Source organism: Haliotis rufescens, unplaced genomic scaffold (genome assembly GCF_023055435.1).
Source record: "Haliotis rufescens isolate VD_foot unplaced genomic scaffold, xgHalRufe1.0.p SCAF_16, whole genome shotgun sequence".
In the NCBI taxonomy this organism is placed as follows: Eukaryota; Metazoa; Mollusca; class Gastropoda; order Lepetellida; family Haliotidae; genus Haliotis; species Haliotis rufescens.
In genome coordinates this window covers 29,789,756-29,817,300 of record NW_025963846.1, presented here as the reverse complement: position 1 = coordinate 29,817,300, position 27,545 = coordinate 29,789,756, and the positions used below count along the sequence as shown (strand labels likewise).

General features: G+C 38.4%; 1 protein-coding gene across 5 annotated transcripts; it reads right to left on the bottom strand.

Annotated features, from left to right (window-relative positions):
- Window positions 1-4,154: 4,154 nt before the first annotated feature.
- On the bottom strand, window positions 4,155-27,517 carry LOC124122335 (location of vulva defective 1-like). 5 transcript variants are annotated; one of them, XM_048397109.1, is made up of 16 exons: window positions 26,835-27,517; window positions 26,235-26,279; window positions 17,529-17,595; window positions 16,804-16,848; window positions 13,679-13,746; window positions 11,786-11,867; window positions 11,265-11,347; window positions 11,059-11,101; window positions 10,649-10,692; window positions 10,489-10,543; window positions 9,032-9,060; window positions 7,892-8,203; window positions 7,603-7,723; window positions 7,264-7,321; window positions 5,445-6,388; window positions 4,155-5,387 (listed from the first exon to the last, which is right to left on the bottom strand). In XM_048397109.1, exons 2-16 carry the CDS (start codon window positions 26,257-26,259, stop codon window positions 5,132-5,134), a joined length of 2,232 nt encoding a protein of 743 aa, XP_048253066.1. In that variant the 5' UTR covers window positions 26,260-26,279; window positions 26,835-27,517; the 3' UTR covers window positions 4,155-5,131. The 5 variants fall into 5 exon arrangements, with proteins under 5 accessions (XP_048253066.1, XP_048253067.1, XP_048253062.1 ...); XM_048397110.1 differs by having other exon boundaries at window positions 4,155-5,481; window positions 5,596-6,388; window positions 26,835-27,515; XM_048397105.1 differs by having other exon boundaries at window positions 4,155-6,388; window positions 26,835-27,513.
- Window positions 27,518-27,545: the final 28 nt, after the last annotated feature.

Below are 27,545 nucleotides of genomic sequence, written 5' to 3'. Positions count from 1 at the left end.
GTTCTTTGTTTGGGTTCATCCATTTAATTACGAATTCGGAGGTAGCAGCTAGGGGGTTAGCTGTGCACACAACTGTGAACTTTGTTATAAGCTGGTGGGGTTTGGGGAGGATCCTGCATGCGTAATTAACAGACAAGTGCAAGTGCTTATCCCCACCCTACACTAACCATCCTGTTAACTCCTAATCAACAATGAGACGACATTGAGTTCATATCGCCAATGTGCTAGGAGATAACAAGCAAACCTGTTAAGTGGAATTTTTGTCCAGGGCCAACTTGCACAAAGCGATCTTAGCACTACGACTTTTGTAACACTGTTAAAGTATTGAGTTATGAACATCTTAGCGCTGAGACTGCTTTGTGCAAGTGGGCCCAGGTCCTTTCATTGTCTATCAGTCTGTTATTCTCAATACTGAAAGGCCACGGGCCACAGTACATGTATTACAAGATACAAGCGCAGAGAGTGCACAAACATTGCATGAAGTACATTGCATACACAAATTCTTATATATTGGTATATTAGTGTACCTCCCCAGAGCAAGAAGCATCAACCAGTGTGAACTACATCTGAATTGTGACAGTGATGTCCTAAACTTCCTCAGGTTCATATGCATTGAATAGCTTTCAGTAGGTAATAATGATGTGTATAACTTATTGAAGCACCATTTACATCATGGATCAACAATAAGAAGTCCACTGTTGGATGTACATATCCACAATAGTTTGTCTTAGTGGCATTAAAACAAAGTTCTTGATTGTTTGTGACACATTGATAATACCATACATGACAGTGACCACATTTATAGAGGAAGATCTTCACATGAAACTGAATGTTTCTGAATGTATTTGAATTCCCCCTTTCATGATTACGGCATGATCTGTTCGGCAAGTTCATTAATAAAGATTGATAAGAGAAAAGGGCTTACCACACAGCCTTGTCGCAACACTACAGGCTCACAAGTAAAAGTCTCTGAATATATACCATTATTTTACCTTTTGATAGATATTACATAATAATTTTCCCATTGTGTTACCTTCAGAATGAAATATAAACCATAATTTACTTCTTCCGAATCAAATGTTCTACCTCTGGAATCAACATCATTTGTTTGTCCTTTTTGTGTATATTGTGGTGTTAAACGAGAAACAAACAAACATAGGAATAATTACACCACGTGTCCATTCTTTTGGAAAAGACGAGGTTTTCAGAATTGAATTGAAAAAATCTCCAAATAGGGAAATATGATGTCATGAGAAGATTTAAAGCATTCTTGTATCAATTCATTGTTTCCTGAAGTTATATTGTTTTTCAAATCATGAATAGTGTCTTAACTGCGTTTTTTACGTCGCTATATAAGTGCAATAATCTTGGACGCGACGTTAAACCCAATTTCACCTCACATTAACTGCGTTTTGCGGTTAACTGAGCCCTACTACAGTTCCGTGTCGTCAGAGGTAAGGTAAACCAAGACTTAGCATCTCGCTTGGTCAGAATCGGGTCATCTTAGTCCAGGAGTGATTGGTCAATCGACTCTTACCCTGAACTGTCTCTATCTGCATTCATGTACCGGCCCTTGCACTCACCAGGAATACACGTGTTATACTCACATACTTTTAATAACGCTCCAGTCCATCTTCAAATACAACTTCGACATAAGACAGACTAGACTCGTCACAGACTGGACAGAGTGAAAACGATCTGCCTCAGTCACTGCCAAAACCGCGCACCATGCACTACTAGTGTTGAACGTATCTTTTTAAAGGGGTCGAGTCTCACTTTTCTTTGCAACATGTAACAATGTCTCAGTTTGATTCGTTAAAAGTTTAGATATGACCATGAACTCAAGTGTGTCATAATCGGAAAAATACCGAAGTCTACGTGCCAGATTGAGCATCTCTCTATTGATTTTGTAACTTACTTTCTGATTCCACAAATGAAAAGTATCTTACCTCATTCATGATTCATAAAGTACTCTACCATAATGTGGATAATAGTTCTGCATCGAACTTTGTATACCTAATGCAACCACATCATAGCAGCTATGAACAGATTAATTTGTTACAATATTTTTACCATTTTCTAATGTTTTTGAGGCGCATTTAAACCTTATAACAATAGCAGAGAATAGTTCTTTTCTCTTCTTCCGATGTCTGGCTCATACCAACAGTATCACCTGATGCCAAAAACGGAATGCATTCAAGGTCAGTACTGCAGTTTTACGTGTCCTGACATATTTCAAAATTTAAAATCAACATAATTTTTATCACTGCTGTGATTATGATATCTTTGAGCTCCGACCACATCCCTGTCTGTCCCTGTCCTCTCCCTAAGTCAACCTCCACTCTCACCTCTCACTGTGCTGGATTCTGTTGTACTTGAAGCATACGTATAATGCCTCGGAGCGATGTCTATTCGGTTTCTCATTTTTACACTTTCTCATTTCGTGTCCTGATAAACCAAGAGCAGTTATTGCATGACTGATTGATTGGGATGACATGATGAACACTTATGGGAATTTTTATGATCTAAAAGTTATGGTGTTGCAAATGATTTGACTAAAGACTGTTCATCGTATCATCCTAATCAGTCATACAATAACTGCTCCGATTCGATTTCCATCAGTGTCAATAGGTTGATATTGTTATTTTCTCTGATTGAATGAATTACTTTTTCTACTTGCATTAAGTGTGGGATTCATTTTTCCCTTCTGGGATACCATAGATGATGATGTGATTTCTCCGTCTTTCTAAGTCCTCTACACGGTTTCCCAGCTCAGTGAATTCTATCGTAGCATCATCAACTTTTTCCCGAACCGCATCAACATCCAATCGGATTATATTCTGTTTTTCCCTTGTGGTATACATTTGCTTTTGTAATTCTGTGACGTCACATCTAAGCAAACCTGTATCATCTCGCATAGAACCTGTGTAACTTCTTAAAGTTTCCTCTGGTGACGTGATTTGCTGGATAATTGAACAATGCATGCCTGGCAAATCGGTTTGCAATGGGCTGGGTTAAGTTATGATACATCGTTATTGTAGCTGTCTGGTTTTCGATATGTAAACCTGTAATCAGTGACACAAACACTCATCTCCACATCCGGGAGGGGTAGATTGGTAATTCTGTCTTGTATATACTGCATGTTGTAAGCAACAGACAATAGAGCGGGATACCCTGAGCAGTATTACTGTACAATGTAGAAGCAGGTAAGCCATGACAGTGCCCTTTGTCCATGTTGGGTGTAGGGTTGACTATTTTCTATCTGCCCTGGGGGCTGAATGAAGCAGCCGATCCTTGCTCTCCAGATATCGACCGATACACCTTTCTTCACTGGGAGGGATCGTTTTGGCACCGAAGACATTCTTAACGTGGAACCATTACACAGAAAAGCAGCGATTTCACGTACATCCACTCTCCAAGGGATGTAATTAATTTTGTCCATGGGTGTATCAGGGTGTATTTCATAACATAGTGGTAATACCGGGTGTTCGCAAAAAGGTGTGTGTATCCTTCTCACCAGTGCCATCCATTGAAACACATGCAAAGGCAAATCAATGATTCACATTAATCATTCAAATATGTTTTTGTTTTTTTTAACTGTATTACCACGTTGGGTTTGGTATGTTCACGCACAAAGTATCAAACTTATATTTCTTGTCTCATGTGTGTAAATTTGGGATGGCTTAGCATTAAATGTATAAATAGACAAGAATCACAGGCGACAGAGATATACAAAGATATATTATAGCCATGCCTGGGTCTGCTGGTTATTGGTATGAATCATCAATTCACACACACAAATTCTCAGGTTTCTCTTTCAGCACAATGTCCGTACTCGTGGGCTTCGATGCACTAGGAAGTGTCAATAATCTGCGTCAATTAGAGCTTTCACAACGCTTTATGATAACACGCTGTAGAAGTGAAGTATTCTTCAAAACTCACTCACTCCAGAGTCAGGGAGACAACTGCCAAGTCGAGTCAGTATGGCTGTTATCATCACCAACAGAACGTTGTTCAGTCCAAAAATGGCGGATTATATCACCCAGCTCACACAGACACCAAGGAAAACTGATGGAGGGGTGCGAAATATGTGAATTTGAATTAAAATTGATGTGGTGCCTGTTATTATGGCACAAATAACGACTTCATATACATTAATTTGTAATATAGTGGACATTTTATTGCTTTGTATGTGCAGTGTTCATATACATTTATTCGAGGTGATAGTGAATAAGAGTTGGTTAAATAACAAAAACAGTAACGCCCTAAAGTAGAGCCAAGGTGACATAAGGGCTTGGTTATTAATTAGATATCATCATCATATATCAAATGAAACAGTGTCATATTTTTTGGATGTATATAGGGAATACAATAAAATAAAAAACGATCATTCTGATCAACGGAAACAAAACGAATATCAGGAACACAATGTGTACAGACATCATTGCACACGTTAATGTCTACTTCATGTGAATGTTGAATGAGTGAGTGAGTTGGGTTTAACGCCGCTTTTAACAGTATTCCAGTTATATCGCGGCGTGTCATATTGAATGAGTTGATAATCACATGAAATGTTAACGGTGAGTGGGTTGTGATAAACGCCGCTTTTAACAGTTTTCCAGTTATATCGCGATGTGTCAGCTTAATGTGGGAGTAAAGCCCGAAGTTATGCAGGTCTCTGACGTTTACCACTTCTTTGAAACCCACGAGCAAGGGTATGGTGCTGACAAACCAAGAAGCAATCGGGGCGAACCGGGATTCGAGCCCATAGCTTTTTAGCGTGCCCAAGGGACGCAACTCCGCACAAAATATTTTCAACCGATTTGTGTCTAATAGTAAGTGCAAACACAGCAGCCATGGTTCCACATGGGTGTCACTGAAATATTTCCGTTGAATGACAGTCAGGTGATCACCAAAGATGTTGGCAAAGGACATCGATCAGCTCCAACTCGGTTATTCAGTCAACGTGAATCTGACATCTGTGGACAAGATATAAACTCAGGTAAATGTATCCTTTACATGAAATGAGGTTCCAATCGTGTTCTTCATTGTCTAGAGCCAACCGGTATGTATAATCCATCGTTAAGAAGTTCAAATCATATCTGAATGGGGGACATCATGTACTGTGGGGTTAAGTCTGATCCTCCAGAATGAAGTACTCTCGTGAAGGTTCACCTGGATCATCAGGGGGTTCTGATTCTCTCTTGGGTGTCGCCTCTCCAAGTTTGGTGTAAGGTTCTTGTTCTTCCTCAGCAGAGCGTTTCCCTTCCAGTTTGTTGTATGTGTCTTCTGGTTTCTCAAGGACGAAATAATCAGCAGCTGTCCCGTTGTTTCCAGCTGGCTCGTTGTCTTCATTGTCATCTGCCACTGATCCCAATTTGTTGTATGTACCCTGCACATCAGTTGTAGTCTCAGTAGCGCCCTCTCTGCCCAGTCTGTTGTATGTACCCTGCACATCAGTTGTAGTCTCAGTAGCGCCACCTCTGCCCAGTCTGTTGTATGTACCCTGCACATCAGTTGTAGTCTCAGTAGCGCCCTCTCTGTTCAGTCTGTTGTATGTACCCTGCACAACAGTTGTAGTCTCAGTAGCGCCACCTCTGACCAGTCTGTTGTAGTCGCCGTCTGTCGGGTCATCCTTCTCCAGAACGAAGTACTCAGCAGCAGATGGTGGTGTACCGTCCTGTATCGCCATCCCCGGGGCTGCTTGTGCCAGTTTGTTGGATGTGTCTTCAGGTGTCTCAAGGACGAAATAATCAGCAGCTGTCCCGATGTTTCTACCCGGCTCGTTGTCATCATTATCATATTTTGTTGATCCCAATTTGTTGTATGTATCCTGCACATCAGTTGTTGTCTCAGTAGCGCCATCTCTGCCCAGTCTGTTGTATGTGCCCTGTACATCAGTTCCTGTCTCAGTAGCGCCATCTCTGCCCAGTCTGTTGTATGTGCCCTGTACATCAGTTGTAGTCTCAGTTGCGCCCTCTCTGCCCAGTCGGTTGTATGTACCCTGTACATCAGTTCCTGTCTCAGTAGCGCCATCTCTGACCAATTTGTTATAGTCGCAGTCTGTCGGATCATCCTTCTCCAGGACGAAGTACTCTGCAGCAGGTTGTGGTGTACCGCCCTGTGCCGCCATCACGGGAGGTGCTTGTGCCAGGGAATACACAGCTGCCCCAGTCATGTCATCAGTTATGTCCACATAGTCCCCCTGGTCGCAGACAGAAGGATCCACCCCCAGCTGGTAGTCGTCTCCCTCTTTGATGACGTCATACACATCTGACGGGGCACTGGACGCTTGTTGTACAGCTGAAACCTTAATGAGATCCGGGACTTGGGATTTCACCGCATTTGTACCAGGTGGGGATTTACCACTGCAACTGGTGGTGTGAATCTTAAAAGAAGCATAATTATGGCTTGTCAGTCTTACATAGTTTCACTTCTATGTACCTGTTAACACGTATAATAACTGTAGTTAGCTTGTTAATGATTAATGAACGTGCATTTGTGATACCCGGCAATAGTTGTGAGCAGAATATACACCTTGAACATCAATAATATATTTACCGTAATATATCGAAATAAATGCTAAAATTACCAGCCTAATTTGCATTGTTATTAACTTAGTCATATTCGTAAAACAACACACTAATATGTATATGAATTCGAAACCATTATTCCATTATTGAAACGCTGAACAGTGGGCTACCTAGTTGGAAGAAGTGCTAAGTATATTTCGAAACAGTATTTAGAAGCTGATTTGTTATTACGACTATTGAACCAACTTAATACTAATCAATCTTTTATTTGTATCAATGTTATTTTTGAACTTCTTAAAATAATCAGAAGCATTTGACGCATCAAATGTGTTTAGATAACATTGAAATAAAAGTGAGTGAGTGAGTTAAAATTAAACGTCGCATCAGCATTTTTTCAGCCATATTGTGACAAGAAAAAGTTGATATACCTGTACATAAACAAGTGAGTCATGAATACAAAGTTATATTTAAAAAGAAGTATGTGAAACATATTTGGGCATAACATTATTATTTATACAGTTTTAAAACACGGGCTAAAGGCCACCAGTAACCAAAGCTAGGCCACCTCGCTGGAAATAATGGGGACTTACAGTACCTCAGCTTCATGCGTGATACCCCAACAGGATCTACGTCATCACTTTAGCTACAGGTGGTTGTGCACAATGCTAGCCAATATTAAAAAAATGCTCAGCAATGAGTTGGCTGGTTGATGATAGTACAAACAATTTACCAATCCTATACAGGTGTGGGATTCCTTCGTCCCTGCTCCGTCTTCATCTTCTGTATGTCTATAAATATTTTTAAAAAAAACACTAATGAAGGTGAAGTGCAAGTTGATGGTGCTTGGTGATATTATCTGACACCAATTTACAAACAATTTGAATCCCCTCAATTTCTGTAAAAAACAATGACATTTGAGGATAATAATAACGTTTTTTATGTCTTAAGGTCTTTATGATTAATCAGACAATTTTACAATGACCCACCCCAAAGATCATTTCACACATATTGAACACTTTATAATCATTTACTCGACTAATGTTATGGCGTCGGGAATGTCTTGAAGTACCTTCTATTCGAGCGACATGCACGACTAAGGAATACGATGACAACCGTGATAACGACGCCCCCAAAGAGTCCTCCAACAACTCCTCCAATGAGCACTCCAATCTGAGATCTGTCTTGTCCATCTACGTATGCAATGATTATGACAAAAACTTATTCAATTGATAATTCATTGATATAAATATACATTAACTGATATAAATTATGCATTAATATATTTTATTTCTGAAAGGCATTGATTCTTTGTTGTTGTAAAAGATCTGTTCCTGTAAAAACTGAATCAGTGGTTCTACCAGAGACTGTTTTGTCGCTCGCTGAAACAGGGGTTGTAGTACCAGTGGGTGTGCCGGATGATGTTTTGCCGCTCGCTGGATCAGAGGTTGCAGTACCAGCGGGTGTGCCGGATGATGTTTTACCGCTCGCTGAAACAGGGGTTGTAGTACCAGCGGGTGTGTCAGATGCTGTAGTATTAGTAGCTGTAGTGTCCCTGGCTGAACCAGAGGATGTAGTAATGGTGGGTTCGCTGCTAGTAGTAGTCCTTGTGATTGTGTCGGGGGTTGTGGTACCATTTGTCACAGGAGTAGTTAATGTCGTGGTTGGCGTGCCTAGTATTAGAGAGAGTAAAGCGTTTGAAACCTGGCCTAAAGTCTCTACTACTGTTTTTATCCTTTGCTTCATGTTGCATACGTGTACAGGGGCCTGGCGGCACAGCCGTCTTAAGCGCCCAAATTCGTTGTGCAAAGTTGCGCACCTTAGGAACGCCAGAAATCTATGATCGTGGATTCGAGCCCTGGTTCGCCCCGATTATGTTTCTAGATCTGTAAGGACCATAACCGCACTCATGGGTTACACAAGAGTGGTAAACATATGAGCCCTGCATCACTTTCGGGCTTTCCTCACACATTGGACCCTTTCCTGGAGAGCATAATGGACTTTAACGTAAGACATTCCGATCTGTTTAGTCGCCTCTTACGACCAGCATCAGTTGATCAATTTGAACCATGTATCCCCACGGGCCACATGGGGCGAAGAAGAGCCTGTCTCAGCCAGGGTTGCGGGACAAACAACGTACACTGAGAACGGGGTTAATCTAAACATTCATAAGAAACTTATTACTAATGATTTAACAGTAGAAATAATAAACGATGACACCCTTAACTCTGTTTTCCTCCTAACCTGTGACAAACACAGATAACATGATTAAACAGGAATACGATGCAAGGGCAATTGTGAACACATACTTTGTCCTCCTGTTTGTCAGATATTGTTATGTTTCAATGAATGAATTGGATTGTTACACTGTTACATAACTGTGTCTTATTTGCACCATAAAGAAAGGCTGTGTACATGTACATCAGAGATGTGAAATATTTCGTGGTAAAATGAACATTCATTTGTCATTCAATTCCTCAAACTAACTTTTCTGTACTTACAATTCTTGGATTCCGCCTCGCAGACACATCTGAAAAACATGGACGACAATGGTAAATGTATTTTATTTTATGTATGGAACGGTGCTATATCGAGCTGGAGGAAATCTTATACATACATATGATAAATGAATAAAATAAAAACCCAAACTAAAATTACTACCAGTTTCTTTTCGGGAGGATTTTTCAGTGATATTGCTGAAATGTTGCTAAAGCGGCGTAGAACCATACTCACTCACTCCCTCTCTCACTCGAACGAGATATGGGCTGCGCGCGCACACAAATCAGTGACGGCACGATTAATAAATCAGGTTTGGGGTGTATAGCGTTGCATTGTACTACTAAGTCGTTGTGATAACATGTTTAATCATTAGAATATGTCTTTACGAGAATCTACATAACAACTTAGAACAAACAAATCAAATTCAAAGCTGATCTTTAACCATTAATGGGATCTTCTACTGTGTATTATATTATTAAAATCAACAGTAATGCAATAATAATTTACTCGTGTAGTCAGCATAAGTTAAAAGTTATATCAAAGCAAAAAAGTAGGCCATGGCCATGTACGTGTGTTAGCATTCACTTACTCCAATTGTGTTACTGGCAACTACATGTATATATATACTCAGTCATTGACCCAGGTTGACTTAGGCACACATTAATTTTGCATTGATGTTGGCAACACTTTGCGTTTCTTTTTTTGCAAGGTATATTACTTTTCAAGAGGATGAAAGATCGACCATTTGATATTCTTGAGGGGAACAAATTATTATCGAGCAAAATGAATTTTGAAAGTCCTGATGGTATATGTGTTATGTAAGTGCCTGTGAATCTGATTTGCACATCTAATTTCCATATATTTTATACATCTCATCTATATTAGACTCATAGCCTGCTTGTTACATACATGCACACACACGCACGCACGCACGCACGCACGCACGCACGCACGTACATACATACATACATACACACACACATATTAGACTTATTGTCTGATGATATGCACTTTATTAAACATGTTTCAATGTATTAAAATTCTAAACATGTTTGGATTATGGGGATGTTGGTGTTTAGACTGAGGCGATAGCTTTTTTCATTTCATTTCAGACCCTAATCGTGTTTAGATAGACACCAAATGTGAACACCATTTAGGATTGAAACACTCCTGAACATGTCTTGTCTGCGTTTATATTCTCAACACATTTTTACAGTGTGGATTTTACTAATTTAACACGTATTATTTACTAATCTTCAGCATCATCGTGTAATCTACCAGGCAGGATAGTACATTCGTTGTTGTTTTCTGTATGTGTTTTTGACGGGTGCCACCTTGTATCATTTGATATATGATAGTGATTCATAAACACATGATTATGCTATATTCGAAATCTTACAATCGGCTCTGCTTTTGGCAGAGATTTTTTATACCTTCTTTTACAGAGTGTTTAATGTACCTTATAATGTCCGGGCATGTCTCCGGTCTGGATGTATAACAGGGCGGCAATTCACCTGAAATTTAATGTACGTGTTAATCCACATTTACAAGTATGTCAAAGAAGAAACAAACATACATTATCTCAAACTAAGTTTGCGGAAGTTACTGGTTCACATTACCTAGGCCAATGCATGTCCTGTTCCACCGATTCCCATCCTTACATCTGGAAACAAGGGGCATATTCAAAATATAGAAGAAGTAACATGCACTTATCTGAACGGTACGACTTCAATCAAATCCTTTGCCTTTGCTTGTGTTTTTGCGAACTTCTTGTGTCATCACTATCTGAGAGTGATTCATGCTTATGAAATAGTCGACATTTCTTATGATAATGGGCATGGCTTTGTTACTTGTATTATTATTATTTTAAAGTGAGTGAGTGAGTGAGTGAGTGAGTGAGTGAGTGAGTGAAGGCAGTTTGGTGAGTGGGTAAGTGGGTGGCTCAGTGAGTAGATCAAACTGTCTAAAGGGTAACGTGTTTGTCATATTCAAATGAAAAGTGATTTTAAACAAAATAAAAACTACGTACGTGAAAGTCACGTTTATCAGATGCATGTCACATGTTTGGTCCCCTGAAACACAATTCATGATATCTAATAAAACATCACGCAGAATTTCACGAATATACAGCACGAAGTGTATGTAATACTGAAGGATGTGATTATATTGATGTAGTTAATAATTTGAAAACATCTGTAAATTGAATACTTTGAAGCAGACAGAACATAAACTTACTATGTGGTGAAGTACAGTGTAGCATGACGTTATATGTTGCCCTGTAAAAAGCATTTGACTTGCACCAGGTTTGTCGGCAGACACTGAAGAGATAATGTCATAGGCATTCATAAGAGTTTCACATTAACATCGTATAATGAGATTAAGAGCTAAGACAAATGGGATCGGGTGGTCAGGCTCTCTGACTTGGTTGATGCATGTCATCGTATCCCAATTGTGTGGATCGACGCTCATGATCTCAATCGCTGGATTGTCTGGTCCGGGCGCGATTATTTACGTCTGTATAGCTTGAATATTGCTGAGTGCAGCGTTCAACAACAAACAAAACCAATTTGTAGTAGGCTGCTCACGAATAACGGTTTGATATAAATTTTGACATAAGACATGTCACAAGCACATTTAGTTTGCCAGACATTTCAATGCCAGAAAAGTATGTAATTAATCAATAAATGCTCACTCTATGCGTATAAATATGTGAATACCAGTTAACAATGAGAAATGGAAAACGATCTAAAACTTACTGTTTGCATTTGTCACTTGTAATCTCTTGTAAGGATACAGGCTGGTTCAAATTGCACTTTGTCGAGAAACATAAGGTGGCAACTGAAACAATGAACATGTTAAATGGTACACATATCGTCGACATGTATTAATAATATTTACAAGGTGTCTTACAGATCTTGTGTCATCGTACTGAACTTTCAATGACATATTTTCATGGAGCAGAAAGGAGCAAGAAAGTGACTTTAAGGTTGTAAAGATCAATTGCTGGTTCAGATCTTTGAAGAGCCTAATATTTACCACCGTAACCTCTCAATGTGTTGGGTAGACTACAGAAAAGCTTATAATTCTATACCTCCCGAATGTGATTTTTGAGGACACCGGAATGTATTGAACTCCCTGAGTGGTTACTTGTTTTACTTAAACCTTTAATGAACTGCTGGTCAACTTGAGATGTATTTGCAGGGGTAGGTGGTGACTTTGAAAACCCATCTCCATTAGAATATAAATATTTAACAATTCCTTTTAGTCCTTTGCTCTTCTGTTTGTCACTAAATCATTTAAGCTTTTTGGAATTTTTAACCATCTCCGTGGAAGGTCAGGCTTATACGTACTTGACAAACCCCAGAATGCCCACATCAGGGAAAACTTAGGGTAGAGTACAAATGAAGACTTAAGAAAATCTGGAGTTCAGAGCTCGCAATAAAGTAAAAGTCACAAATATTAATGCTGCACTCGTACTTTCGTATTCTTTTGGTGTTGTTGATTGGACGAAAACAAGAAGATCAGGGTATTGACACCCTCCCACGAAATATCATATCGACAAGATATCCAACCAAAATCGCTCTCCCCTCAAGCGCTTGTATTAACCAATCGTAATGGGAGGGCATGGTTTGATTAAAGTGTAGGCTCTTTATAATAGAATTGTATTGTGCACTTTTGCGCACAGTTATTTGTCTTTTCTTAAACGAGCAAAATATGTGGGACATAATCTCAATGCCAATGTTGATTTTGTTGATGGTTCTGTACTGCTGAACGGTACAGAAATGAGTGTCAACCAAGCGATATCAGCCCAGGCTCAGTTTTTAAAGGAGAGGCTATCTGAACGATCACTGCAGTTAATATGCAGTGTGTTGTGATGAACAGCAACCTTGCAGAGTCCTTCTCTTGGATAAAATCGGCTGGCCTAAACATTGAAGCACAAAGCTTTCTGTCTGCTGCTCAGGACCAGTCACTTCCCACTCGAAACCGTCAATGTGTGATTTTGCATCAAAATGTAAATATGAAATGTAGATTATGCAATGAATTTAATGAGACTGACCAACACATTGTCAGTGTATGTCCAGCTTTGGCACAAACAAAGTCTCTTAACACATTATGGAATGACTCGATCCTATAATTACCATCTCACTGGTCTCCTTTATTTGGTTTATAAATCTGTTGAAGGGAAAATGGCTATTTGGTGGTTATTAAATAATATCAGATAATCTATATACCATAAGCTTAAGTTAAACTTCTGGGCCAGATTACCCTGTTTTGATATTGTCAATCCGAGTTGAAGCTCCAAATAATGTGCATAAGACACATGTCAACAAGAATGTTTACTTCTCGCATAAATGACACACACACAAATTTTGAATAGATGTTATCAATGACGAAGTCCAACATTTTGGCTTAAGGTAGAATTCAAAGAACGTTTCTGACTATATCATAAGCTTGTGTTTATTGATCACTGTCAAATAGTCAGGAAACCAGGTGTGAGCCAGCAAGAGGTACATAATTATGTTAAGGTAAATGAATCCTTAATGACATTTGTGCCTCATGGAACTTAGAACAGTTAATGTCATAGATCGATATCCATATATTCAAGGATATCAATTTTGCCCTTTTACGGTAGAAATAGGATTTCTTACTGCTTGTTTCTGCCAAGATGGTAACATTCACGTGGATGATTTTGACCTCCTGAGATCTTTCCATCCTTCTGAGGAGAAAAGCAATTAAGAACAATTAAGAACAGAAAGTCATGTTTGAATTATATTGGGAAATAGATGACGTGATGTTTTGTTTATTGTTATTTTATGACAAATACTAATAATTAGGAGCGGTGTGCTACAATGCCTTGTTCCGATTTCCTGACCAAAAACCGAAATATTGTGACCTGTTTCTGTGACAGTGTTTTTATAGCCGCAATTAAAGAACTATATGCTCAACTGCATGAACTCATTTGGAGTCGCTGTGAATATACGGGTAAGAACATTGCTCGTCTTCACATGTTTGCTGTAAGAGGCAACAAACGGGATCATGCTCGCTGACTTGTTTGATGCATGTCATCGTATCCTACTTGCATAGATCGATGCTCATGATATCAATCGCTTGATTGTCCATGGATGATGTCACTCACTGGGTTGTCTTAGCCAGATTAGATTATTTATTGACGATAGTTGAGTGCGACAAACAAACGTTATGCTCGTGAAATATTTTCGATGGGCCTAAAGTAATTACACTTAGACCGTTGACAGGGGCGGATACAGCTTTTGGGGGGAGAGAGGGGTGCGGATTTAACAATATTTCAATCCCCATTCTCTTTTCATTGCTTCTTCGCCATGACCTGTTCGCATTAAGACAACCGCTCCAGGGGCGGATACACCTTTTCACTGAAACTGAACTGGTTCGAATGATGGTACGCGACTCAAGCTTATCGCGATTTAGTTCAGGTAGACATGAGCTCAGCCTACACTGACACAAGGAGATAATGCATTCTGAGTGCACATGAACTCGCCATTAGTTATTAGTGATATAAGACCCAGGTACAGTATGACAGACGTCTCTGCACTTACACTATCGTATATAACACAACCGATAACGACTCCCTGTGCTGAAGAACGCAATAAATGGATACTGTGATGCCACAGAGAACCAGCACATTGACATCATTTTTAGATATCATCCATTTCAATTTTCCAAATTTGATGCCTGAATAAAGTAATTTTCAAAAGTATCTGGTCAAATCCTTGGAAACAAACTGATACAACTTTGTGAAGGCATGCGAAAGGAAATTATTTACACGGGTAATCTATATTATCAATGTTTGGTGAAACAAAAAATAATTCAATAAACCACAACAGACGAAAATAGAGACCTGCATGACTAGATTTATTATAATCACAATACTGTTTCCAGTGCCATGATTAACTAAACCTTGGTAAACGTGGTGGGCATATGATAACCTTTTGGCATTACTAATGTGACACTTTAGGGCAATGTCGGTCGGAATTTGTGCCAATTATATAGCAAAAGGCCCTTTGTACATGGGAATACACGCCTAACCTATTTCTTTTATTTTTGTGTGGCTTGGTTCAGTCTGGCTTCATGGTACCGAAATAGAGGAATAATGAAACCAGCCACACTTCGCTGCACTCACGAGTGCCTTGTTCTCATAATGTTTGTTGTTTAACACCGCACTCCAGCATATTCCAGCTATATGACGGCGGTCTGTAAATAATCGAGTCTTGATCAGACAATCCAGTGATTGATATCATAACCATCGATCCACGCAATTTGGATACAATGACCACCCAATTCCGTTTATCGCCTCTAACTCTCAAAACTTGAACGCTCATCTAAAAGTTTCGTGAGGTGACAGTTTTAGAAGACTGCCTGTGCCAATATAAGATCGAAACGAGGCCCTTTTGCGACCTGACTAGCGTCTTATCTACTTGTCCAGTGCGGACGGGAAACCAATCTGAAGACACCGATATCCTGCCAGCTTTCAACACTATTCCAGATTCAAGAATGGAGAACGTGCAACATTATTCCAGATTCAAGAATGGAGAACGTGCAACATTATTCCAGATTCAAGAATGGAGAACGTGCAACACTATTCCAGATTCAAGAATAGAGAACGTGCAACATCAGTCCAGATTCAAGAATGGAGAACGTGCAACTTCAGTCCAGATTCAAGAATGGAGAACGTGAAACATTATTCCAGATTCAAGAATGGAGAACGTGCAACATTATTCCAGATTCAAGAATGGAGAACGTGCAACACTATTCCAGATTCAAGAATGGAGAACTTGCATCATTATTCCAGATTCAAAAATGGAGAACGTGCAACACTATTCCAGATTCAAGAATTGAGAACGTGCAACATTATTCCAGATTCAAGAATGGAGAACGTGCAACATTATTCCAGATTCAAGAATGGAGAACGTGCAACATTATTCCAGATTCAAGAATGGAGAACGTGCAACATTATTCCAGATTCAAGAATGGAGAACGTGCAACATTATTCCAGTTTTAAGAATGGAGAACGTGCAACACTATTCCAGATTCAAGAATGGAGAACGTGCAACATTATTCCAGATTCAAGAATGGAGAACGTGCAACATTATTCCAGATTCAAGAATTGAGAACGTGCAACATTATTCCAGATTCAAGAACGGAGAACGTGCAACATCAGTCCAGATTCAAGAATGGAGAACGTGCAACATCAGTCCAGATTCAAGAATGGAGAACGTGCAACATTATTCCAGGTTCAAGAATGGAGAACTTGCAACATTTGTCCAGATTCAAGAATTGAAAACATGCAACATTAGTCCAGATTCAAAAATGGAGAACTTGCAACGTTTGTCCAGATTCCATAATGGAGAACGTGCAACACTATTCCAGATTCAAGAATTGAGAACGTGCAACATTATTCCAGATTCAAGAACAGAGAACGTGTTCAAGTAAAGACACTCGCCAGTGACTTAATTCTTGTCATTCGTGAGTGCATTTTTATTACAGGGCTTGGTACCACATAGGGTTTATGTGACCCAATATTGCCTTTTTGTGACTGTAACGCTAAATCTGTGCATTTCAATGTAATGTGTTCATTATTAAATGATCTTGTGTAGTTGTTTACGTATGTCAGAATTCAGTCCTGTACGAATCTATTTCTGGGTTAATAGTCGCGTTTAAATTTCGCAACACAAGTAGTCTTATTAATAATTATCAAGACATATAGATCAAGCCTACAGGAAACATAAACAGTCCATACCCGTAAATGTGAATCGTATATCCATCGGCATCGATGCCTCTTTCCCTGAAAGACGCAAGATCGATGTAAAACTATTTTGACCTGCTTGAATGACCAACACTGTTGCATTTAAAACTATCTATATAAAAACATTAAACAATATGTATTCGTGCAGTTCTGGAGCTAAATATAAACAGTTGTGTTTCCATCTATGTATCACTTAATGACTTAGTGTACGTTTCTATTGAAACCCTTGAGTATAAGAACTAAGTTTCTAGATTCCTGCTACTTAGGCCAGCCTTGAACCCATTGTGTCACAAACGTGTCTTACAGTGTAATCATATATTGAGAAAGGGCACAAGTCATAGAGCACAATACTGGAGCATTCCATCTGACAAAAGTCGGTGAAATCGAGAGATCGCTCGCAGACATGTTGATGTTATGTAATACGAGTGCTGGGACGGGCTGGACATTATCGACAGACTGAATACGAAGCACACGTCACAGCTATATAACAGTGTTTTACATTAATTGAACACTTCGAGGCCAGTACATGATACCAAAAAGCAATTTCATATGTTTTAAAACAAACCTATAGGAACAAAAAGCATAATTGTGAAAACAATGACACCCCGGGAGACATTAATTGTCAAGCGAATCGTACAGATGGTGATTATGTCGAGATTTTCAGAAATTTTACTTAAGGCTGAACACCTGCATCAGAGCACCATGTGCCTATTACTTACGAGCTCGTCGTCCCCCGTGACATGGCCGTACAGTGTGTGGCAATACAGGTGACAAGGAAGAGGTAAGCTGTAAATGGAGATATGCCTCTATGTATGACACGCAAACAAACTGCATCTATCACCTGGTCTTACCCTGCATATTTTATGCAGACTGGGCTCTGGGTACAGTTTGTTTATACAATGTGTAACGTAAGCTTTGTACAGCTTTAACGAAGATGTGCTGAAATGATTACTTTATATATGTTTCGAATTTACTTGACTTTGCATGTGTTTGTGACGGATGAACCCGGTGGGGCATGATACGCTCACCTTTTCGCGAACACCTGGTATCATTACTGTTTGATAGTGAATCATAAACACATTCTCATGATATAGTCGGAATCGTACAATCGACTCTCTATTGGATATGGAAAGGGTTTTGTCGCTATATATATATATATATATATATATATATATATATATATATATATATATATATAACACGTCCCATTTTAATTCTGGAAACCCAAAAGTCCAGAAACTCTACGCTCTTTGCCCAGTCTCGGTTAAAGGTATTTACAAAATTAAACATGCCGTTTTCATGGGAACATACCAAGGAAGAAAACATGAAAAAAAAATTGTTTAAAAACTCAATATTTAGACTATGTCGCCCATGGGCCTGCCCATGGGCGAAGTGTGGCCCATGGGCCTGCCCATGGGCGAAGTCTGGCCCATGGGTAGGCCCATGGGCAGGCCCATGGGCGAGAATATGTTCCTTTACTTAAAACTCATGTTTTTGTTTCGCAAATACATTTAATGTATTCATTCAAGTATCATGACACAAAATTTAATTCATTTTAACTTAATTCAACGATTTTATAGCGATATTGAAATATTTCGCCCATGGGCGAGAAAAAGGTTTGGCCCATGGGCGAGAATATGTTCCTGTACTTAAAACTCATGATTTTGTTTCGCAAATACATTAAATGTATTTATTGAAGTATCATGACACAAAATTTAACTCATTTAAACTGAATTCAACGATTTTATAGCGATATTGAAATATTTCGCCCATGGGCGAGAAAAAGGTTTGGCCCATGGGCGAGAATATGTTCCTTTACTTAAAACTCAGGTTTTTGTTTCGCAAATACATTTAATGTATTCATTCAAGTATCATGACACAAAATTTAACTCATTTTAACTTAATTCAACGATTTTATAGCGATATTGAAATATTTCGCCCATGGGCGAGAAAAGGGTTTGGCCCATGGGCGAGAATATGTTCCTTTACTTAAAACTTATGTTTTTGTTTCGCAAATACATGCAGGTGTTCTTACTATTTTCATGGCTCATAATGTAACTCAATTTTACTCAATTCAGGTATTTTACAGATTTATTGAAATATTTCGCCCATGGGCGAGAAAAGGTTTTGCCTTCGAAATCCTTGATTATTATATCATGCCAGAGTTCTGAAATTCAGTGACAATGCTGTTGAACAGTAGAATCTGATGGACGTATTGTGCAGAACCTGTTTGACACTATGGGTTCCAGGACCACTAACACTCTGAGCTGAAAAAGTTTGGTCCTAACCGCACCCAGCATCTTTAATGAACCCGGCCTTATCTCTCAAAACGTTTTGGCAGTTTATCATACGAATTCATGTGCGTGTACAACATTAAATTTTAGTTAGTTTCTATTTCATTTTCCATTTTATGACCCGTTGATACATCACACTGTGCAATTACGTGACAGGTACGCGTGCGCGTATTTTAATGGAAAGAAACTATTCGTATTTTATTGCATAACGTTTGGCTGAATATCTTACATTCTAACGAAATCTCGAAATAATTATTTAATTACAAGCAGTGTCGAACTGACCAGTAGGAATTATGTTTCAATGCGATTGAGGAAAACGTGAGTGAATATTGTGACACTAAAGCAACTTTTAACTGCATTGTCACTTTTGGTATGAAAATGGTAATAGTTAAGAAAAACGTAACAGCCTTCTTATGATAATTCTCATATTCTCATTAGTACGTTGTGTCTAATTACAGTGTCGGCCTTATTTACAGGTGATTCTACAATACTTGTTGTCGGTCAATTACAATCTGCCACACCATGCGTGAATAAACAGTTATGCAGGTGTTGCTGTGGGCAAATACCTAGCCTGTACATGTATATTTTTGTGGATACATGTATTACATATTTTCGTTGATATGTGGATATATTAAGCACCAAGACACAAAAAGTTTATGAAAGATGAATTTGTGCCTTGATATATATATTCAACGCGAACGAAGCTTGTATTTTCTCCGCGATCCTGATGTGTATCATCGTTTAATTGGTCATTCATTAAAAGTATGTTGTGAGGCGATATCAAAGGAGCCGCTCAATTTAAACAGTGTCGTCCGCTTCGCGTGAACTACCACCCTACCCTGTCAGTAAGAGTTATGTAATCGGTACACAAATATATTTGGTGCGATGTCAGTGTGGAAGGAGTTTGAATTACGTCCGCCAGTGGCCACAGAAAGTATAGTACCAATCAACAAGGCCAATGCCGTACTAATAACCTAGTGACTCGCGTAACAACGGCTGTCAATATGTCTGCTACATCTACCATACCATCGTCCCTGTCACAACTGGCGTATTAACGGCTTATTCAAAATATTAATTGTAGAAATGTCGTTACCAGACTAACGTACGTCGTATTCAGTCCTCAACTGGATGTTACATTCCTTATATCAGTTAACAGCCCTGTTTGTGAAAATATGTACTAGACATAAGATTTAAAGACTAATAAAATCAATTGCAAGACCGCATAGACCATAAAACCGAATAAAATATGTCTTGGTATCATCTCTTGTGTATTAGATGATGGCAATGACCGGAAATGTTATAACGTTAGATTAAGAAGGAGAAACATTAAAGTGTTTGACAATACTTGGAAACATGAGCAATAAGATGTAGCAACATAAACATGCATGGAATAGGGAAAAAGGATGAAAACAAATTGAAAAGGATTTTAATACAAAATTATCGAACTAAATAACTTGCCTGAACAGAAGGGGTACCCAAACTTGTTTGACAGTTATTCGTGTGTTGTAGACTGTCGAATGTGACTCATGTGTGTATTGCAAGTTTTAGTACTCATACACTTTCTCTTTTTGTGTTTTGTTTGTTTGTTAGTTGTATAACGCCACACTTAGTAATATTTCAGCTGTATGACGGCGGTCTGTAAATAATCGAGTCTGGACCAGACAATCCAGTGATTGACATCATGTGCATCGATCCACGCAATTGGGATACGATGACATGCATCAACCAAGTCAGCGAGCCTGACCACCCGATCCCGGTAGTCGCTTCTTACGACAAGCGCTGTCGCCCTTTTACGCCAAGAATGGTTTGTTGAAGATCTTCACGGGTCTATTGAATGCAGGGATTTGTGTAAAGTCATTCAGACAGCATACAATGCCAACTAAAAAATTATACTCAGTGTCTCCGCAAAGTAATATAGTACGGTACTTAGAGTACATCTGAGATTATACTCAGATTAGGGAGATGTTTTATCCATATAACGTGTTATTATTCTACCTAACAATGTATTTAATGAAATGAATGCAAAACAAACTCAACGGCTAAAAGGTTTCATTGAAAAAACTACCCCTAGTCTTGACTAATAAAACAACTGCAACCCGACACAGATTAAACGCAACTTACAAACACAATCATAATCTGGTTAGTCTGTATCACTCAACGAGGCCGCTCACTCTGCCCACAGTATGAAAGTATTGGGCAGTTCAGTAATTAGGAGCCAAAACCAGGCAGGTACGCTGGTCACACTTGACTGGTCTGACTGATGATTAGGTCGTCTGACAATTGTGAGTGAACCATAGCAAGAAGTATCTGCAAAACTATTTGCTCCTTTTATGGGACCGATTAGTTTTATGACCATGGGCCTCGGCACAAGCGTGGTGTTGGAAGACAAGTTATACATGTACATCCGATATGGTGACTGTTTTTCGCTATTCATATTCTAAATACATTCATAATACCACAACATTTTAGTACTCCTTGAAACTTTACAATCACTTCAATATGTACAATAGATTGAACGAGAACACTTGATATATTGCAGATTATTAAATCATTGTCTCTATTATCAGCCGCTACGTTTGTATCGTTTGCATTGTACAAAGAAATATTTTATCTGTCCTTTTGCAGATTTAGCCTCAGAATGTGCTCATTCGAATTAGGAACGGAAATAATTGCTTATCATGAGTATATATGATACAGTTAAAAGTTACTTGTACACTGTAGACGTATTCACTTTAAAGTCGCATACGACCTTCGCGGGCGAGTTGAATGATCCAGGTTAATTGGAACGAAGTCTAGAGAGGGTTATAAAGTTTTGTATTTGGTAATGTGTAGGTTTGTTAAATATAATTTTTTAAATTCCTTTTATTTCAATATGTAAAAACATAACTATGCGCTTAAAAACAGAGCTGACTTGATGGGAGATAGCCACCTCAGATTGTCTGTTGGACACGGTTTAACCTTACTGTGTCCTCACCCTGGTTATTGTTACCGTTGTTATAAGGGATTAAGAGCTACGGCTCATTGCATTTTTGGTTACAGTCTGTATCACTGAAGTGGACATGTGCAGGTGAACTCTGTTCAATTAGTATATGAAATGCCCCAAAATGTGAACTCCAGACAATAATAACCTGATGGTAAATCCACGTGCGTCTGCCTTTCCCCTCGTTCACCTTCGAAATCCTTGATTATTATATCATGCCAGAGTTCTGAAATTCAGTGACAATGTTGCTGAACAGTAGAATCTGATGGACGTTTTGTGCAGAACCTGTTTGACACTATGGGTTCCAGGACCACTAACACTCTGAGCTGAAAAAGTTTGGTCCTAACTGCACCCAACATCTACAAGTTTGTAAGCTTGTAGACATCATTAAGAAGTAATTAACAGTCCCATGCTGAGACCTTTCTCAAAATTCAGACCGGTGGCAGGCTGCCAACAAAGAGAAGAAAATATCGCAACCCCGACACGAGTGTGCTCAGTCAAACAATGAACTTACGACCGGCAGAAAACAACTCCAGTTGAGTATGCCGATGCTGTATCTCAGCCGTGTTGGCCTGAAAATTTAAACATGCTTATTAAATCCAAAATCGTATAATTATTTTTAATAGAAACCGTATCTTAATTTGTTCTTGCACTGCATCATATCGTGTATTTCATCTGTATATGTGAAATGTGTATATGTATCAATGACTACACTTATACCGCATATTCTGCAACAGACTATAATTAATCACCTTATTATTGTCTCTCCATTTACCATGGCTGACTGCACTAATACCCTTTTAACAGTGGACACCGATATCAGTATACATGTAGGCTTTTTGTTCAAAAAGGAATATGCAGGAAATTATATGTAACAATTAACTGTGTACTAATTACATGTTTGAATGTTATCAGTTTTACGTTCTGAGATACAGTGATGTAAGCATCTTCTAAAATCTTCTAAAAATATAATAAAATACAAAACTCTCTGCCGTAATTTTTTGTGGAAATCATTCGATCAAGTAAAAATGACTGCGTGACAAGACGAATCAACTATTTATACCCGATAAAAGAAACTGCCGTATTTTAGGAACAGTGCTATAACAAGACATTTGAAATTTCTAACAAGCAGATACATTAGAGACAGTGACTAGACTACAGGTACGTAATCCGTATCAATCAAAGGTGTAAAAAAACTGAAAATCATATCTGTCGGAGACCTACCAAATTACCAAGTTTTATCATTACTATATTTATTACAATGCAAATACTTTAGTGATACATTTTTTAGAGGAGAGGGCATACACACAAGTATATTGCTTCCGTGTGTGAATGCAGGTTGTACTTGGTATCTCAGTTCTCAGTTTCATACCGGTTGTATAACTGAATTTGTATATGGAACCATGCGTACAGCATGACAATTACTTGCTATTCGTCAGTTTACAACACACATAACACGGTCAAACAATTTTAGGCACCGCTTTTGCGAGTTATGTAGTACAATAATGTTTTATTAAAATCTATTTCAATTTGTTTTCACCATTTTCCCTATTGACAGTCGTTGTTACGTGCGTCACTAGGTAATTAGTACGGATTGACCTTGTTTATTGTTTCCATACTTTGAGGATTTCTGTGGCAACTGGCGGACGTAATTCAAACTCCTTCCGCACTGACACCGCATCAAATATATTTGTGTACCGATTACATAACTCTAATGGACAGGGTGGGGTGGTAGTTCACCGGACGACACTGTGTATTTTGGGCGGCTCCTCTGATATCTCCTCCAAACATACGTTTATTGAATGACCCCATTAAACGATGATACACATCTCGATGAATATATCAAGGCACTAATTCATCTTTCATAAACATTTTTTTGTCTTTGTGCTTAATATATCCACATATCAACGAACATTTGTAAAACATGTATCCTAAAAAAAATAAACATTTTCAGGCTAGGTATTTGCCCACAGCAACACCTGCATAACTGTTTATTCACGCGTGGTGTGGTAGATTGTAATTGACCGAGAGCAGGTATTGTAGAATCACCTGTAAATAAGGCCGACACTGTAATTAGATACAACGTACTAATGAGAATTATCATAAGAAGGCTGTTGTTTTTTTCTGAACTATTACCATTTTCATACCAAAAGTGACAATGCAGTTAAAAGTTGCTTTAGTGTCACAATATTCACTCACGTTTTCCTCAATAGCATTGAAACATAATTCCTTCCAACTGGTCAGTTCGAAACCGCATGTAATGAAATAAATATTTCGAGATTTCGTTAGAATGTAAGATATTCAGCCAAACGTTATGCAATAAAAGACGAATAGTTTTTTTCATTAAAATACGCGCACGCGTACCTGTATATTGCATACCTAGTGTCACGTAATTGTCCAGTGTGATGTATCAACGGGACATTAAATGGGAAATGAAATAGAAACTAACTAAAATTTAATGTTGTGGAAAATAACTCCAATGAATTGGAGTACACGCACATGAATTCGTATGATAAACTGTCAAAACGTTTTGAGAGGTAAGGCCGGGTTCATTAAAGATCGCTACAATATGTAAAACAGGTGAAATTTGTAGAACTAAAGGAAACATCCAACCAAATGCCCTTTTTAAATAGTAATGTAATGATATAATATAAAGTATATTTCACATGATACAATATACTTTGCAAACAGTTAGTTGATGCTTGAAAGGGACTGACGAAAACATGGGCGAAATATTTTAATAACGCCCTAAAATAGTTGAATTAAGTAAAAATTAGTTAAATTTTGTGTCATGATACTTTGAGTTTTGAGTAAAGGAACATGTTCTCGCCCATGGGCCTGCCCATGGGCCAAACCTTTTTCTCGCCCATGGGCGAAATATTTCAATATCGCTATAAAATCGTTGAATTAAGTTAAAATGAGTTAAATTTTGTGTCATGATACTTGAATGAATACATTAAATGTATTTGCGAAACAAAAACATGAGTTTTAAGTAAAGGAACATATTCTCGCCCATGGGCCTGCCCATGGGCCTACCCATGGGCCAAACCTTTTTCTCGCCCATGGGCGAAATATTTCAATATCGCTATAAAATCGTTGAATTCAGTTAAAATGAGTTAAATTTTGTGTCATGATACTTCAATAAATACATTTAATGTATTTGCGAAACAAAATCATGAGTTTTAAGTACAGGAACATATTCTCGCCCATGGGCCAAACCTTTTTCTCGCCCATGGGCGAAATATTTCAATATCGCTATAAAATCGTTGAATTCAGTTAAAATGAGTTAAATTTTGTGTCATGATACTTGAATGAATACATTAAATGTATTTGCGAAACAAAAACCTGAGTTTAAGTAAAGGAACATATTCTCGCCCATGGGCCAAACCTTTTTCTCGCCCATGGGCGAAATATTTCAATATCGCTATAAAATCGTTGAATTAAGTTAAAATGAATTAAATTTTGTGTCATGATACTTGAATGAATACATTAAATGTATTTGCGAAACAAAAACATGAGTTTTAAGTAAAGGAACATATTCTCGCCCATGGGCCTGCCCATGGGCCTACCCATGGGCCAGACTTCGCCCATGGGCAGGCCCATGGGCAGGCCCATGGGCCACACTTCGCCCATGGGCAGGCCCATGGGCAGGCCCATGGGCGACATAGTCTAAATATTGAGTTTTTAAACAATTTTTTTTTCATGTTTTCTTCCTTGGTATGTTCCCATGAAAACGGCATGTTTAATTTTGTAAATACCTTTAACCGAGACTGGGCAAAGAGCGTAGAGTTTCTGGACTTTTGGGTTTCCAGAATTAAAATGGGACGTGTTATATATATATATATATATATATATATATATATATATATATATATATATATATATATATATATATATATATATATATATATAAAGCTTTATATACGTAATGTTGACAAAAATATATTTTCCAAGCTCTCCACAGTATCTCCTTCACTGTAACATCTAAAAGTAACATTTAATATTACTTTTTCTGGTTATCAAGAACATCAACGGAAAGCTTACTGATTGTATGCAGTCGAGCTGACACAACTCCCAAATTCAAATCCTTTGGCTGAATCCACCAATTACCCACTTATCATGAAGTTAAAAATATCTTTAATGTTCAGTACCTGTAATTGTGTACAACTTGTCCATTGGCCTTTATGTTTGGTGTACTGAAACGAAAGGTTCGCAAGTATTATTTGAAACTGACATGCTCCAGTTAGATGACAATAGACATGTGCAACAGTCACTTTGTTGAAACATGGAGGACTGTGGGTGGGTATATTGTTTCACTGACGTGTCTCGCGGCAGTTGGTGTATTTAGTAAATAACTTGTGTGTGGTGTGTCTTCCTTGAATTAAGCTCTTTTTCTATAATCTACTAAATAAAACTTCTTGACATTAATACAAATTCTATCAATTAAAATACCTATATATAGGTCTCTTATAAAAAAAGAAGACGTTGAGATATGTATACCTCGTATTAGTTAGGCATGTGTTAAGGTTGACTCGTCACCGAAGACATGGCTACACTGCGTGAAGAAAAGTCATAAAGCCGGGCACATACATACAATGTCACTTGATTGATATCCTGGTACAAGTGTTTGTATCTGGTCAATATGCGATGGGACTTCCGTATGAAACGTAACATTGACCTAGAAAATTACGGTTAACATTAACATAGGTGAAGACCCTTGTGTGAATGGTTTTCAAGAAAGAAGAACTTACCTCGAATAAGTTTTGAACAGTATGAAGGGCAAGCCTGCACAACAGCCACCTTCCCTACAATCCTCCACCCTACTCACGTCCCACCAGGAAGTATAGTCTAACTGTTTGTCTAGCTCACAGGGAAATACAGCGCTCTGATAACCATGAATAGAGATTGTTTAAGATCGTGTGTTTGTCACAAAGCATGACCGACAAGAACACCACAGGCTAACAGATATGATGTTGCGCTGTGACATCCACAACAAGGCAAACATACTTAATTGTAGGACGTATTAGTGTTGTGTATATGGGTTTGACAAACAAATAATGTTCTCTAGATAAAGACAGGTCAGACATGAACAGGAAGAAAAGCGACAGGTTGAGATCCATATATTTTCTTCCTTATGAGTATCACTTCTAAATGCCTTTCAAAGACCTGATACGACATCAACATGAAGTTGATGCAGTTACATCCATCAACAAGTACAACAAGACCATCAGCAAAAGTGTTACGTTCAACAACCACCTGACCTTCCTCCCACAAGACCCAGTCTCTAGCCCAGACCAGCCGACATCTCACATCAACAAGCTCACTCAACTAGAACACCCACTCCAACACCATGTCGCAGAAGCCAGTCCCAGAACCACCAACAAGACTGTAATTTTGTTGTCCTTACATGTACATATATTATACTCTCTGCCTCATGGCATTCATTCACCCGATGAAGGAGA

What these genes read in the sequence shown, in the direction of transcription:
- LOC124122335 (XM_048397105.1), bottom strand. Translation starts at nt 26,259, where the DNA reads ATGGACAAGTTGTACACAATTACAG. An exon ending in CTGATAAACGTGACTTTCAC is followed by an intron (nt 10,693 to 11,058) that starts GTACGTAGTTTT and finishes CCTTGTTTCCAG; the next exon opens with ATGTAAGGATGGGAATCGGT. An exon ending in CAGGACATGCATTGGCCTAG is followed by an intron (nt 10,544 to 10,648) that starts GTAATGTGAACC and finishes ATTAAATTTCAG; the next exon opens with GTGAATTGCCGCCCTGTTAT.